This window comes from Capricornis sumatraensis, chromosome 14 (genome assembly GCF_032405125.1).
Source record: "Capricornis sumatraensis isolate serow.1 chromosome 14, serow.2, whole genome shotgun sequence".
NCBI classification, from domain to species: Eukaryota; Metazoa; Chordata; class Mammalia; order Artiodactyla; family Bovidae; genus Capricornis; species Capricornis sumatraensis.
Genome location: NC_091082.1, coordinates 65,098,115 through 65,113,594, shown reverse-complemented (window position 1 = coordinate 65,113,594; position 15,480 = coordinate 65,098,115). Strand labels below are relative to the sequence as shown.

At 41.9% G+C, this 15,480-nt stretch overlaps 1 protein-coding gene across 1 annotated transcript in view; it reads right to left on the bottom strand.

Annotated features, from left to right (window-relative positions):
- PAPPA2 (pappalysin 2) overlaps window positions 1-15,480 on the bottom strand; it is a 309,776-nt gene that overhangs the window by 139,447 nt on the left and 154,849 nt on the right. Inside the window, exons 8-11 of the mRNA XM_068986447.1 lie at window positions 12,241-12,369; window positions 7,851-7,942; window positions 2,318-2,511; window positions 84-230 (exon numbers count right to left, since the gene is read on the bottom strand). Coding sequence (XP_068842548.1) covers window positions 84-230; window positions 2,318-2,511; window positions 7,851-7,942; window positions 12,241-12,369 — 562 coding nt within the window. The remainder of the gene's footprint in view (window positions 1-83; window positions 231-2,317; window positions 2,512-7,850; window positions 7,943-12,240; window positions 12,370-15,480) is intronic.

The following is a 15,480-nucleotide window of genomic DNA, read 5'->3' as shown; positions in this document are numbered from 1 at the left end:
TACACACACACACACACACACACACACACACACACACACACACAATCTATCCAGTTTTCACAAAAAAAATTTGAGTTACTTACTTTGAGCCAAACATCATCCTCTCTCTTCAGGCTACCTTTTGGCTGCTTACTCCCTTCATCTTGAGATCTATTTCCACTGGGGACACAGGGAAACCAGCCAATTAGGGGTTGGTGCTCTGGTAAATCTGGACGGTATGATGTACAAACCTGAAATGCAATTTCAACCAAAAATTAAACATGAAGGGTGAGAGATAAGTAAAGATAATGAAACTACCAGCTCAAAACCAATGTTTTCCTCTTTCTGAATGCCTCATGATGACATTATTGGCAGAAAACTTTTCTCAAGGTAGAATGTCTCAGTGCTCTCTCTTAGCCTCAATATCCAACTTATCACTGAGAAAGAACACATGTGACAACTTACAGCCCATCGGTGGTCCAGGGGCCTTACTCAACGAATTCTCCTGGCACGTTTCAGACAACTGCTCCTAGGACTAGTTAGGGAAATCTGTCCACGATGATGATTCTAGGCTCTACTGGCCCAGGAGTGAGACAAGCGACTCAAGGAAACACTAAGTTGGGAAAAGGAACCAGGAAAGAGAAATTCCAGAAAAATTTTCCCACTGGGGAAGACAGACAAGCTAGACTAAAAGCTGCTTTAGAGAGCTGTTACTAACTCAAAGTCACCTAACTTTCCTAACTTCCTACCATTGGGCATCAGAAGTCTTGAGAAAGATGCCTTCAGAATTGGCTAAAGGAGCGAGACAGGCATGGCTAATTGGCTGTCCATATCCATACCTCCCTCCTTCTTATTAACAAACTTTAATCTTGTTCAAGGTGACAGTGTATCCAGCTATAAATGCTCATCTCCTCAGGGTCCCTTACAACTAAGGCTGGTGAAGTGACCTGGATCTGAACAATGGGATGTTGGTAGATGCCTATATTCCTGGAACAGCTCCCATTTTCACACTAAAAACAGACTCAGCTCACATGCATTTGTTTCCCTTTGACCTTCCCCCTTCTTTCTGCTTGAAATAATGACTTCACACCTGGAGGGCAGTAGTCATCTCATGAGCTTGAGGAAGAAAACTGCAAGTCAAGTGTGGAAAGAGCCAAAATCTCAGAGACACTTGGGTCCTTGATGAGTTCCTTGACCTGGACTACCAGCCTTGGCTAGTTCCTCAGTCCCATGGGCTGTCTCCTCAAGACCAAAAACCAATGATTTGCCTCTGGCCTAAAATACCTAGAGAGCTGTTAACAAATCTTACTTCGGTCAAAAATGACTGTATTACTTATTGTTATAAAGCATGGAAGAGTATATTTGGCAATGGAAACATCTAGAATAGCATTCAAAAACCAAAGCCCTTAATCTTTGGGTTTCCTTGATGGCTCAGACAGCAAAGAATCCACCTGCAATGCAAGAGAACCACGTTCTATCCCTGGGTTGGGAAGATCCCCTGGAGGAGGGGATGGCAACCCACTCCAGTGTTCTTGCCTGGAGAATCCCATGGACAGAGGAGCCCAGTGGGCTATATATAGTCCATGGCATCGCAAAGAGTCAGATACAACTGAACAATTAACATTTTCACTTTTTTTCACTTAATCTTCTTTCAGGTATTTATAATTCACAGAAGTCAGTCCTCAAAGTTCTCAGAAGATCTTCTATTTACTTAGGTAGAAATTCATGGAAAATCGTGTGCCTATGGATTTGATTTTAGTACTAATTCTCAAAAGTCTTTAATAATAATAATTTTAAAATCAAATTATATTTTAATCTTTAATATATATTTTAAATTTCATTTGATCTTGCAATAAACCTTGAGTTAAATGCAAAAGATTTACATATGAGAAAATTGGGGCCCAGAGAAGTTAAGTGACTTGCCAAATGTCACTTAGTAATAATCATAATGATACTGATAGGTCCAACAGTGTCATCCAAGTATTCTGACTTTACTGCTCATTTATCTTCTTTCAAGATAAATTCTTCCAAATTCAAAGCCCAAGTGTAATTTCTGACATGTATATTATAAGGCTAATTTTGAGATGCTTTTGTGTACCTTTCAGTCAGTTATTGCATAGTCAAAGGTTCCTAGATGGAAACTAGTGAAGGTAAGTGGGGTAAGGGTGGGGGATGAGATTTAATTGATAGCCTAGAAGCTTTTCATTTAACATTATTTTATTCGGAGTTTGTTAACTAAATTTGGTGTCAAAGTTAGGAGAAAAAAATGTAAGCTCAAGGTCAGTATCTGGGGGAATCACTTAACAATTTTGTTTACCCTTGACTAGTCTTAACTTACCATGGAATGAGGTGCTCCAGTTACCAAGGAAACGGGACATTTCTTCTTGTCTTCATGAGAAGCAAAAGCTTGGGTAGCCCACTGATCCAGGTATCCTTTGGGAGTATAGAGGCCACAGTCTACAATGCTGGTTTCCTTCTCAAAAGGCTCACATATTCCATCTCCCTCATGTATGTAGCACAGGCTTGGTTCCCCTGTCAAGAAACATTGTTTGACATTTGAAAAGGTATTTTTATATGTGTCCAGTAAAAATAATTACATTTTTATTCCAGCTGCTAAAGAGAACCCTGTAACTACCAACCAGTCTAATGCCCACCTCAAACATACAGATCATAATAAACTGTGGAAAATTCTGAAAGAGATGGGAATACCAGAGCACCTGACCTGCCTCTTGAGAAACCTATATGCAGGTCAGGAAGCAACAGTTAGAACTGGACATGGAACAACAGACTGGTTCCAAATAGGAAAAGGAGTACGTCAAGGCTGTATATTGTCACCCTGCTTATTTAACTTCTATGCAGAGTACATCATGAGAAACGCTGGACTGGAAGAAACACAAGCTGGAATCAAGATTGCCGGGAGAAATATCAATAACCTCAGATATGCCGATGACACCACCCTATAGCAGAAAGTGAAGAAGAATTCAAAAGCCTCTTGAGGAAAGTGAAAGTGGAGAGTGAAAAAGTTGGCTTAAAGCTCAACATTCAGAAAACAAAGATCATGGCATCTGGTCCCATCACTTCATGGGAAATAGATGGGGAAACAGCGGAAACAGTGTCAGACTTTATTTTGGGGGGCTCCAAAATCACCAGAGATGGTGACAGCAGCCATGAAATTAAAAGACACTTACTCCTTGGAAGAAAAGTTATGACCAACCTAGATAGCATATTCAAAAGCAGAGACATTACTTTGCCAACTAAGGTCCATCTAGTTAAGGCTATGGTTTTTCCAGTGGTCATGTATGGATGTGAGAGTTGGACTGTGAAGAAGGCTGAGGACTGAAGAATTGATGCTTTTGAACTGTGATATTGGAGAAGACTCTTGAGAGTCCCTTGGACTGCAAGGAGATCCAACCAGTCCATTCTGAAGGAGATCAGCCCTGGGATTTCTTTGGAAGGAATGATACTAAAGCTGAAACTCCAGTACTTTGGCCACCTCATGCGAAAAGTTGACTCATTGGAAAAGACTCTGATGCTGGGAGGGATTGGGGGCAGGAGGAGAAGGGGACGACAGAGGATGAAATGGCTGGATGGCATCACGGACTCGATGGACATGAGTCTGAGTGAACTCCAGGAGTTGGTGATAGACAGGGAAGCCCGGCATGCTGCGGTTCATTGGGTCGCAAAGAGTTGGATATGACTGAGCGACTGAACTAAACTGAACTGAAAGAAGGATACTTCATGATTATAAGTGACTTGTCAAAGTTCTCTTGATGCAGAACCAGTACTGCTTGGCTTTGAGCCAGGCTTACAGAAAGCAGGTTCAGGGGCTTTCTTTTACTCCACAATACCTCAACCAAGGCAGAGAGATTGTCTTCAAGAGCAAATGTGTGAGTAATGAATATATGAGAAGATCACTGGGCCTGTAAAGCAAGCTGTAATTCCTTGGACAAGGTCCTTGCTTGTAGGATAACTTCTACTAAGTGGATAGTCCGTACTAACCATCGATATGTAAACTGCGTGGGTGCTCAGCCACTTCAGTCATGTCCAACTCTTGGGGACCCCATGGACTGTAGCCTGCTCTGTCCATGTAGGTGCCTCTGTCTATGGGATTCTCCAGGTAGGGATATGGAGTGGGTTGCCATGCCTTCCTCCAGGGCGTCATCATGGCCCAGGAATCAAACCCGTGTCTCCTGTGTCTCCTGTATTGCAGGCAGATTCTTTACCCCTGAGCCACTTGATATGTTACTTAGCTTTCTTCAAATGTAAAAAACTGAGATGCAGTTATACAGCCACTTATTTATTATTATTGCCCTGTCTACCCCTATTAGTAACACAATTCTAATCCTTCATTTCTACCTAAAATAATAGGACATGAAAATAAGATCAAGATTTAAAATAGATCATCCCATAGGTACATGGGCTTTCCAGGTGGCACCAGTGGTAAAGAACCCACCTGCCAATGCAGGAGATATAAAAGGCACCAATGTGATCCCTGGGTTGGGAAGATCCCCTGGAGAAGGACATGGCAACCCACTCCAGCATTCTTCCCTAGAGAATCCCATGGACAAAGGAGCATGGCAGGCTAGAGTACATATGGTCACAAAGAGTCAGACACAACTAAAGCAACTGCATAGGTACACGCTCAGTAACATCACTAGAATTAACTGTTACTATTCCATTCTTTTAATTTTAAATTCTTTACAGAAATACCACAGGACTGTTTCAGTAACTTTTCAGCTGTTCATTGACATGTAGTTACTCATTATTTTCCTTAATAATTTCTTCAAGTCAAAGACCCTCCTCTAGTAAATCTATCTCTACTTGCTAGGAGTATGCTCCTGTTCCAAGGACTTGGTTCTGAGCCTATTTTGGGTTTTCATTAACTCCTGCATGCCATTAAATACAAGGCCTTTCTAAGTTACTCCCCAAAGCCAATATACGTGTATTTGGAATGACTTTTCCATGATTGTTCCATATATATATATGGAACACATATACACACATATACATATATATGCATGTATAGTTTATGTTTGTATAGTTAATATACACACATACATATATACATATATGCCTGCATGTAGAGTTTTATATGTATGTTTGTGCATATTTTGAATATATACATATGCACATATGAATGTGTTTGTTTTATAATATATATTTTATGACATATTTTTATAATATACATATGTATACATGTCTTGTTTTTCTATATAATCCAGTGACAGTCTCTCCTTGCTTCTTTTTTTTAATTTTTATTTTTACTTTATTTTACTTTACAATACTGTATTGGTTTTGCCATACATTGACATGAATCCGCCATGCGTGTACGTGAGTTCCCAATCCTGAACCCCCCCCCCCCCTCCCACCCCATATCATCTCTCTGGATCATCCCCGTGCACCAGCCCCAAGCATCCTGTATCCTGTATCGAACGTAGACTGGTGATTCGTTTCTTACATGATAGTATACATGTTTCAATGCCATTCTCCCAAATCATCCCATCTCTATTTTTTTTTTACCATCAACTTAGAAACTTTGCTTCTGTTTCTTCAAATCAATGCAAAAATAGCAGACCACTTTTATAACACATTTCACAATGGTTCCTTCAAACTTAGTCTCTTGAGAAATGATGAAACAGAGCTATACGCTTAGCATATGCTATGAGCTTTAGAACTATATGCTATAGAACTAAATATTATGAGCATATTACTAACTGAAATAAATATCTAGCTGTGGAACAGACCATTTTAACTTTGCCATGTAAGTGAAAGTGAAGTCGCTCAGTCGTGTCTGACTCTTTGCCACCCCATGGACTGTAGCCTACCAGGCTCCTCTGTCCATGGGATTTTCCAGGCAATAGTCCTGGAGTGGCTTGCCATTTCCTTCTCCAGGGGATCTTCCAGACCCAGGGATCAAACCTGGGTCTCCTGCACTGTAGACAGATGCTTTACCATCTCTTCCTGGAGTTGGAGGGTAAAAGGATATGAACCAAATTTAATGGAATTAAATGTGATGAAAACAAAGTAAGGTCCGCTTTTAAGACAGATGAGATGAACCGCAGTGGCAAAGGCTATGTGTGTGTTTGTATGTGTGTGTGTGTGTGTGTGTGCATGTATCATGAGCCCATTATGTGAAAAAGGAATGATGCAAACAGAGATGGCATTAACAAACACTTGTGTACAGAAGAGGGGAGGTAGTTGGTTCAGTGTATTTTACACAGCCAGACCACATCTGGAGTATTGAATTCCTTTCTGGGCATTGACCATAGGAAGCATGCCAAGTTAGGGTAAATAGGAAAGGGCCTGGAAACCTAATCACATGAGGGTATGTTTGGACTGGAAAGGAGAATAGTGGGGAGGCATTTCAAATATCTGAATGGTAGTCAAATAAAACAGGGGAAAAAATGTATCCTCTGTAGTTTCATAGCAAGGAAAAAGCACTTGATTAAGAATTAGGAAAGCTGAGTTCCAATGCTGGCTTTGTAGACACCTCATTATATGCCCATGGACAAGTCACTAAAATGCTCTGAACATCAATTTCCAAACCAGAAAGGGGGAGAAGAATTCTATAATATATAAAGCCACTTTTAAACAGAATGGTCTTTCAAGATGCAATCTTTATTGCTAGATGCATGTAAGAAAAGCTCGAGAACTGATATAGCAATTTCTATAAGGGAAAGAGGCTGGACATATGAAGGGATCAGGGTATCTATTAGACTTGTGTACAGAGGGCACCGAACATATTTTGTTATACAGATAGATGTAAGACCACTAAGATTTTATAATTTTTTTATTCTGCTCAGGAAAGCAGGAGCATTTGTGTGTTCTTTGTAGTATTTAATACCTTAATAAACTATACATAATTATAATCATATCCAACTTTGTCTTGAAATTTAGAAGCATTAAAATATTGTTAAATGCACTGCTTTTAAAAATAACTTTGCTGAGTAAATATGTTCCACAGAATTACTTCAATGTATGCACATAGGAGGGCCTCCCTGATGGCTCAGATGGTAAAGAATCCACCTGCAATGTAGGAGATCCAGATTTGATACCTGGGTCAGGAAGATCCCCTGGAAAAGGGAAAGGCTACCCACTCCAGTGTTCTTTCCTGGAGAGTTCCATGGACAGAGGAGCCTGGCAGGCGATAGCCCATGGGGTCAAAAAGAGTTGGACCTGACTGAGCAACTAAGCATGCATGCTCATAGGAATGAAAAAATAATCTACAAAGAAGCCTGTTCATGGCTTTAATCAAAATCAGGAAAAGTGTTCTGGAGGGCGTTCCTGTGTGGCAAGAGTCTAGAGTCAATAGCACCTAGCAATAACACTGATAATAACATTACCAGTGATATTCCAGGATTAAGAAATTCTGTGTATCACTCTTCATAATCTTATCTACTAAACACAGACACCAAGAGATATCTTGTACTCTCTTTGGCTTAAAACATGTCCCACCATAATTTTTATGTTGAATCTGTGATTGTGCTACTTGGCTGACAGTCTGATGTTAGACATGAGGAACCAAGAGCAATATTTGGTAACATTAATCTAGGAGGCCAGGTAATTTAGTAGTTTAACATGTGGATTTGCTTCCTTGGTTCAAATCCCGACTTCATCACTACCAGCTGTGTAAGAGAAAGCAAGCTATTTAAGCTCTCTGTGCCTCTGTTTAGTCTCCTTATATTTATTGTAGGGATTAAACCGGATAATATATGTGAAACAGTCAGTGCCAGACACACAATAGACACAGCAAATGTTATTGTTATTATCACTAAATTACACATTGCCAGATATCAAGAGCTCACAAGAGTAAGAATTGGAGACACCTCCAAACAAAGCACATAAGCGTGGGCAGGTGCTCCTAAACTCACCTACACAGTTGAAACCTTCCTCTAACTCACATGCCCTTGAGCAGCCGTCTCCATTCAAAAGGTCTCCATCATCACACTCTTCTCCCAGGTTCCTACAAGGTAAAAGTATACATTCTGATATACAAACATACACACTTGTATACATAAAATGATTTTTCTCTTTTAGTTAACATCATTTTAAAAATATTTAGTTAGTTAGTTTTGGTTGCTGTGCTGGCTTTTCTCTAGTTTCAGGGAGCAGGGGCTACTCTCTCGTTGTGGTGTGTGGGTTTCTCATTGCAGTGGCTTCTCTCATTGTAGCGCACAGGGTCTAGGGTATGAGGGCTTCCGTAGTTGCAGCTCCCAGGATCTAGAGCACAGGCTCAGTAGTTGTGGCGCATGGGCTTAGTTGCTCTGAGGCATATGGGATCTTCCTGGATCCGGGAACCCATGATCTCCCATGAACCTATGAACCATGTCTCCTGCATTGGCAGGCAGGGCCTTCCAATGTCGCAAGAACAAAGTATGACACTTTATAGAGAGGTGATATAGGCAGAGTTTAAAGGAACTTTTTGATAAGGAGCTTTGTGAAGCCCAGTAGCCAAGCAGGTGTCACTACAGATGAAGCTGTTTCAAAGCCCAGGCTAGAATGTACAATATCAGATTAGGAAGACGACCCTCATCTTGTTCTGCCCCAGAACCCCAGACAGACGTGGCATCCTGGGACATCAGAACTTTCATCGGAGGACTGCTGTAGGAGATGCTACAACATAAGATCAACTGTTTTGTTCAAGCAGGGCTCTGTCTGGGTAGTAATGGTCACCTAGTCCTGCAGACACCTTAATTATTGGGCAGCTGGTTTAAAATGAGGTTGCCATGGAAAACATCAACAACAACCAGATTCGTTCTGTGCACACGTTGAGTCATCCCTAGGTGCTGCTGCTGCTGCTGCTAAGTCGCTTCAGTCATGTCCGACTCTCTGCGACCCCATAGATGGCAGCCCACCAGGCTCCCCCGTCCCTGGGATTCTCCAGGCAAGAACACTGGAGTGGGTTGCCATTGCCTTCTCCACATCCCTAGGTGATAGGGACAAAAGTGAAAGTAAAGTCACTCAGTCATGTCCAACTCTTTGCGACCCCATGGACTGTAGCCCTCCAGGCCCCTCCGTCCATGGAATTTTCCAGGCAAGACTACTGGAGTGGCTTGCCATTTCCTTCTCCAGAAGATCTTCCTGACCCAGGGATCAAACCCAGGTCTCCTGCATTGTAGGCAGACACTGTCTGAGCCATCAGGGAAGCTCAAAATAGGGACAAAGTTGTGATTAAGTAGTTAATTCCACTAGGGGATTGTATGTAGAAAAATATGGGTGACCCCTGTAAGTTACTGATTACTCAATAGAGCAGGTTTACTTAACCACAAAACCAAGCTGGCTTGCTTGGCAACAAAATCATGCAACAGAAGCACGAGACATTGCCCCCAAATGATCAAATAAGTGCTGTCATGAGACCTACATCCTGCCCAGTGAGCTCAGTAAGTTAATTATCCCTAGGACATGCTCTCTGCACACATAAAAAACAACCTAGCTGGATCAAGTAGGGACAAGAAAACTCCCCTGCTCAACCAGGAGGAAGAGCTGATGATGGAAGCATGACGTCTACTCAAGAAAGACAAAGAAGTTCTTCTCTCCCTCCCCACTTTTCCTTTGATTATAAAACTGTAGCCCAATAAGTTCTCTGGTTGAGAACCTTCACCACCACTGCCCCCCTGCCAATCCTTGCCAGCCTATAAGTCTCACAAGCATCCTGATCTAATAAATCACTTCTTATCTATCACTTTGCCTATCGCTGAATTCTTGTCTTTGCTGAGACATAAAGGTCTGTGGTACTGGAGCTCTTCTGAGCCCCTGAAACGCCTAATGGCTTCACAGGGAGATATTTAATTGAGATGGAGGGGGAGAAAGGGTAAGCTGAGACTGAGGTAGAAGGTGGCCTCAGCAAACTAGCAAGGTTTGGGTATTAAAGTGATCTCAGTCTCTTGGATATATTTCTGAAGTCTGGGAACATTTCATGTTTACACTACTGTGAAAAGGAGTAGACTTACACTAAAGCTTAAGAATCTTAGAAGATTGAGAAGACAAACAATATTTCAGTTCAGTTCAGTTCAGTCGCTCAGTAGTGTCCGACTCTTTGCGACCCCATGAATCACAGCATGCCAGGCCTCCCTGTCCATCACCAACTCCCGAAGTTCACTCAGACTCGTGTCCATCGAGTCCGTGATGCCATCCAGCCATCTCATCCTCTGTTGTCCCCTTCTCCTCCTGCCCCCAATCCCTCCCAGCATCAGAGTCTTTTCCAATGAGTCAGCTCTTCGCATGAGGTGGCCAAAGTACTGGAGTTTCAGCTTTAGCATCATTCCTTCCAAAGTAATCCCAGGGTTGATTTCCTTCAGAATGGACTGGTTGGATCTCCTTGCAGTCCAAGGGACTCTCAAGAGTCTTCTCCAATACCACAGTTCAGAAGCATCAATTCTTCAGTCCTCAGCCTTCTTCACAGTCCGACTCTCACATCCATACATGACTACTGGAAAAACCATAGCCTTGACTAGACAGACCTTAGTTGGCAAAGTAATGTCTCTGCTTTTGAATATGCTAGCTAGGTTGCTCATAACTTTTCTTCCAAGGAGTAAGCGTCTTTTAATTTCATGGCTGCAATCACCATCTGCAGTGATTTTGGAGCCCCCCAAAATAAAGTCTGACACTGTTTCCACTGTTTCCCCATCTATTTCCCATGAAGTGATGGGACCGGATGCCATGATCTTTGTTTTCTGAATGTTGAGCTTTAAGCCAACTTTTTCACTCTCCACTTTCACTTTCATCAAGAGGCTTTTTAGCTCCTCTTCACTTTCTGCCATAAGGGTGGTGTCATCTGCATATCTGAGGTTATTTATATTTCTCCCTGCAATCTTGATTCCAGCTTGTGTTTCTTCCAGTCCAGCATTTCTAATGATGTACTCTGCATATAAGTTAACTAAGCAGAGTGACAATATACAGCCTTGATGTACTCCTTTTCCTATTTGGAACCAGTCTGTTGTTCCATGTCCAGTTCTAACTGTTGCTTCCTGACCTGAACAATGTTTAGTAATTACTAAACAATGGGATACAACCCCAAGAAAGGCTATAGATTGCTTTCAATTAGGCCTTCAAGATACAAGATATTTTTACATGATCTGAAAAGCTAAAAACAAGCCATCTTATTAGGATACAGACTCTGAAACAAATTACAGTACCTGGGCTTCCAGTCTTTTACTCCCAACAGCTTTATATAAACGACATATTAGGTGAGCTGAGCATTTAGAATAGATTAATATAGGGTGGTCACTGGGACATGGGAGTATTCAGTGAAAAATTTTGGCAAGTGCCTGGCAAATCAGAATGAATTAAGTTGATATCACTACAGGGCATAGAGAAAGGCCGTAAAGAAAGCTGAGCACTGAAGAATTGATGCTTTTGAACTGTGGTGTTAGAGAAGATTCTTGGGAGTCTCCTGGACTGCAAGGAGATCAAACTAGTCAATACTAAAGGAAATCAGTCCTGAATATCCTATGGAAGGACTGATGCTAAAGTTGAAGCTCCAATACTTTGACCACCTGATGTGAAGAACTGACTCATTGGAAAAGACCCTGATGCTGGGAAAGATTGAAGGCAGGAGGAGAAGGGGATGACAGAGGATGAGATGGTTGGATGGCATCACTGACTTTATGGAAATGAGTCTAAGCAAGCTCAGAGAGTTTGTGATGGACAGGGTAGCCTGACATGCTACAGTCCATGGGGTTGCAAAGAGTCAGACACAACTGAGAGACTGAAATAACTAACTAACTAAAGGGCAATAGGAAAATGAAGGTGGTATGTTAAGAAATCAAAAGAGTGATTCCATTTTTACCTTGATGCTTTTATAGAATAGCTGTAAATTGCATTGCAATGAGGTCTTCCAGGGATCAAATGAGCAACTGAAGCTCATAAAGCTATAGTGACTTTCCTTGGGTCATAAGACAGGCAACTGATCCAAAAGATACCCTCACATTCTCTTTTAGCATCATTTGGCAATAACCTTCTCCACCATGAATTCCTTCCCTGAATCACTGCCCAGCACTTGTTCTCTGAAACCTGAAGAAAACCCCCACAGAATCAGCCCCAATATATTGGTACTAAATTAAAGTGGGTCCATCCTTAACTATGTAGAGATGTGAATGACCCCTCAAGATCACTGCCAGGTCCCAGATTTTGTTCAATACCAGAATCACACAGTGCCTTGCCCCTTTTGCTTCCCAAACCAGTCTCAAGGCGAACACTCGTGATCCAAGCAAGGCGGGACATCCTCTCTCACCCAGTCCAAAGCACATAGTATGTCCTCACCTTGCAACCTTCCCATCTCCACAGTAAGGAGCTCCATGGATGTGGCTCAGAGGAGGCGAAGCTTCTCCCAGTTCTGCTTCAGCTGCAGCTTGAACTTGGTACCGATACATCTGCCCAGGCATGACCTCCCTGTGGAAACCAATGGGCCGTAACCATACATCCAGGAAGTGGAGCAGGCCCTGGGTCTTTTTCAGATGGTATGAAGGAATTTTAAATGAATATTACAGGGAATATAAATGTTAAACATGTGCCATGTTGTTTGAAACAAAGAGCAGGGCATATAGTCTGACAGAGCATTTGAAACCGTATTCATCTCTGTATTCCTAGTACCTTTTATACAGTGAATGTACAAGTGGTTGCTTAGTCAACGCTGAACCAACTAACAGTCCAACACAATCTAAGAGGATGGCATTTCGAGCATATCTTTATCATGTTATATAAACATACACACACAAAACCACCAACTTTGAAAACCTAGTCTTCTATATCACTGCATGTGTGTGTACATGCTAAGTTGCTTCAGTCATGTCCACCTCTTTGCGACCCTGTAGACCGTAGCTGGCCAGGCTCCTCTTTCCCTGGAATTCTCCAGGCAAGAATACTGGAGTGGGTTGCTGTGCCCTCCTCCAGGGTATCTTCCTGACCCAGGGATTGAACCTGTATCTCATGTCTCCTACGTTGGCAGCTGGGTTCTTTACCACAAGCCCCATCTGGGAAACTCCTCTGTATCATTAAATGATTGTAAAGCTGAAGATGAAAGCTTCAGAGTTTGGGCTGAGCAAGGGCCTTCTTGGGTCCGTAAATCACAGTTTTCTTGTCTCTCAAGAGAATTCTTGTCTTGAGGAGACTGAATGCTTATGAGGAAAAGCAACTTTCTCCTAGAAGGAGATGAGGAAATCTTCCATCCTTATTTTAGGGGTGCAAGAAATTCCACAACTGGAAAAGCACTAAATGACTCCCCAGCTCCAAAATATGTATACACCAGGAATGGAGTTTTATCAATTGACACCAGAGATGGAAGGAGTTTATCGGAGTATCTGGAGCCCAAGAGCACTGACCAAGTGGAGAAGGTGAGAGATTGAATGTTTGCAAGGGGGAAGGGGCTAGGGGCCAGTGGTGTGGTGGTTGGAGGGGAGCTGCTGGTTCCAAAGATGAATTCTGCCTTCAACTTAATTTTTATCTAACGCTTGCCCTAATTGGGAAAGTACCGCTAGAGTCAAGCTAGAATGGGAGTGACTTAGGAGAATAGGATCTCAAAGGGCTATTGGTTCTCCCACAAGTGGTACCCACAGATATCCTGCCAAAGCCCTCTCTGCTTTAACACACTCTTCAACTCAGCCACGAAGCTTCTACTCTTTTGCTTGATGCTGCTAACAGCAAACAGGAAATGTCATGGGGTTTCAAAAGCACCTTTAAACATCTCTGTACTGGTTTTTAGTTATTTTAACAGGAAAGACACCTAAATATTAAAGACTTTTAAATTTCCAAATTAGTTTTCTTTAGGGAAGCGCTCTTTTCATGAGTACCAGGTATTTCAAAAGCAAAACAAGTTTTATATCCTAATCAGTTCTGATGGCTTCCCTTTCACAGGGAGGTTTCTGTCTGACTTCTCATCCAGCCATGCATAAAAGTCTTATGCTGATCTCTAGCTGGGAAAGGATTGGAAAGAAGCATCAGGACGTGTTTACGCTTCTTGGGGAGAAAACTCAGCAGCAGGTAGCCCCAATCTTCAATGAGCTGAGTTTGTAAAAGTAATGTGTTACTAAGGAACCAAAATGAGATTCAGTCAGAAAATTGGATTTTAATCTCGAGTTTGCCACTTACTAGCTCTGTTCAACAAAATTAAAGTTAAGCCTTAGTTCTCTCATCTATAAAATAGAATATTATTATTCTTAAATTTTTTTGTGTGTAAGTGTATGTGTGAGAATGTGTGTATATCAAGTTAGATAACAAATATCATTAAATAGCTCATGCTTTGAAAATCATGAAGATAAAAAATATCATTAGATAGCTTATATTTTGAAAATCATGATGAGGCAACACAAAACTTGACTTATTAAATGTAACAAAGATAACAATAATAAATTATTTTAAAAGATAAAAATAACATTTTAATTGGCTTACTAAAGAAAGTCCCCCTGAATAACATTTTTTTCTTTTCAGACCTGTCCCATGATCTATCCTCCCATTTGCATGAGCTTTTTGATCATTTCACTATCCTCTAGTTCTAATTCGGAGATCAAGTATGGAAAGAAAATTGCAGTAAAATTCAAGGTGAACGCTTTTCTTGACTCATTTGTAACTGTGGCAGGCTGAAAAGTGGTCACAGATTCTTCCCATCCCAGATGTATGCCCTTCTGTGAAGTGGCTTTACTGTTTCTCTCATTAAGAGATAGAACCAATTTTGTCACCACCAGCATCTGAAATTCTTTGCGACCTGTTTTGGCTAGTGAAATGGCATCATGAGTGACACAAGCAGAGGCCTGAAAAGTACGAGAATTTGGGGACTTGCCCTTCCTGCTTCGGGAAAGCCTTCTACTGCCATGAGGACTTCCCGGGTGGCATGAGTGGTAAAGAACCCGCCCACCAATGCAGGAGACATAAGAGATACAGGTTCCATCCCTGGATGAGGAAGATCCCCTGGAGGAGGACATGGCACCCCACTCCAGTTATCTTGCCTGGAGAATCCCATGGACAGAGGAGCCTGGTGGTCTACAGTCCATAGGGCTGCAAAGAGTCAGATATGTCTGAAGCGATTGAGCATGGTGAAGCACCATGAGGACAAGCCCAGGCAAAGCCTCCCAGTGAAGGACAGATGTGGAAAGAGAACTTCATCCTCCCAGCCAGGCCAGCATCTTAGCTGAGCCTCATGCGTACATGAGGTCATCTAGGGCCATGCAGCCTCAGTCAAGCTGGTCCAGATGAGTGCACCCAGCCAACACACAGAACCATGAGAAATGTGTTTGTTGTTTTAAACCACTATGTTTTGTGATGATTTCTCATGTGGCAAAAACTAACCAATACAGCACCTCTGATACAACTTTTGTTTTACCCAGAGTTCTGCCCTCAGGGCAGCCTCTGAAAAAGTTATGAGGTGAGGAAAATTTGCCTTTGGAGATACCAGCCTCCTACTTTTGAACTCTTTAAGCCAATGATCTTAGTCTGTGTCCCCTCCACTGAGCACACAGTGCCAGGAGCACTGAAGAACTCACTAAATGTAGGAAGAACAGAAGAAAGAGA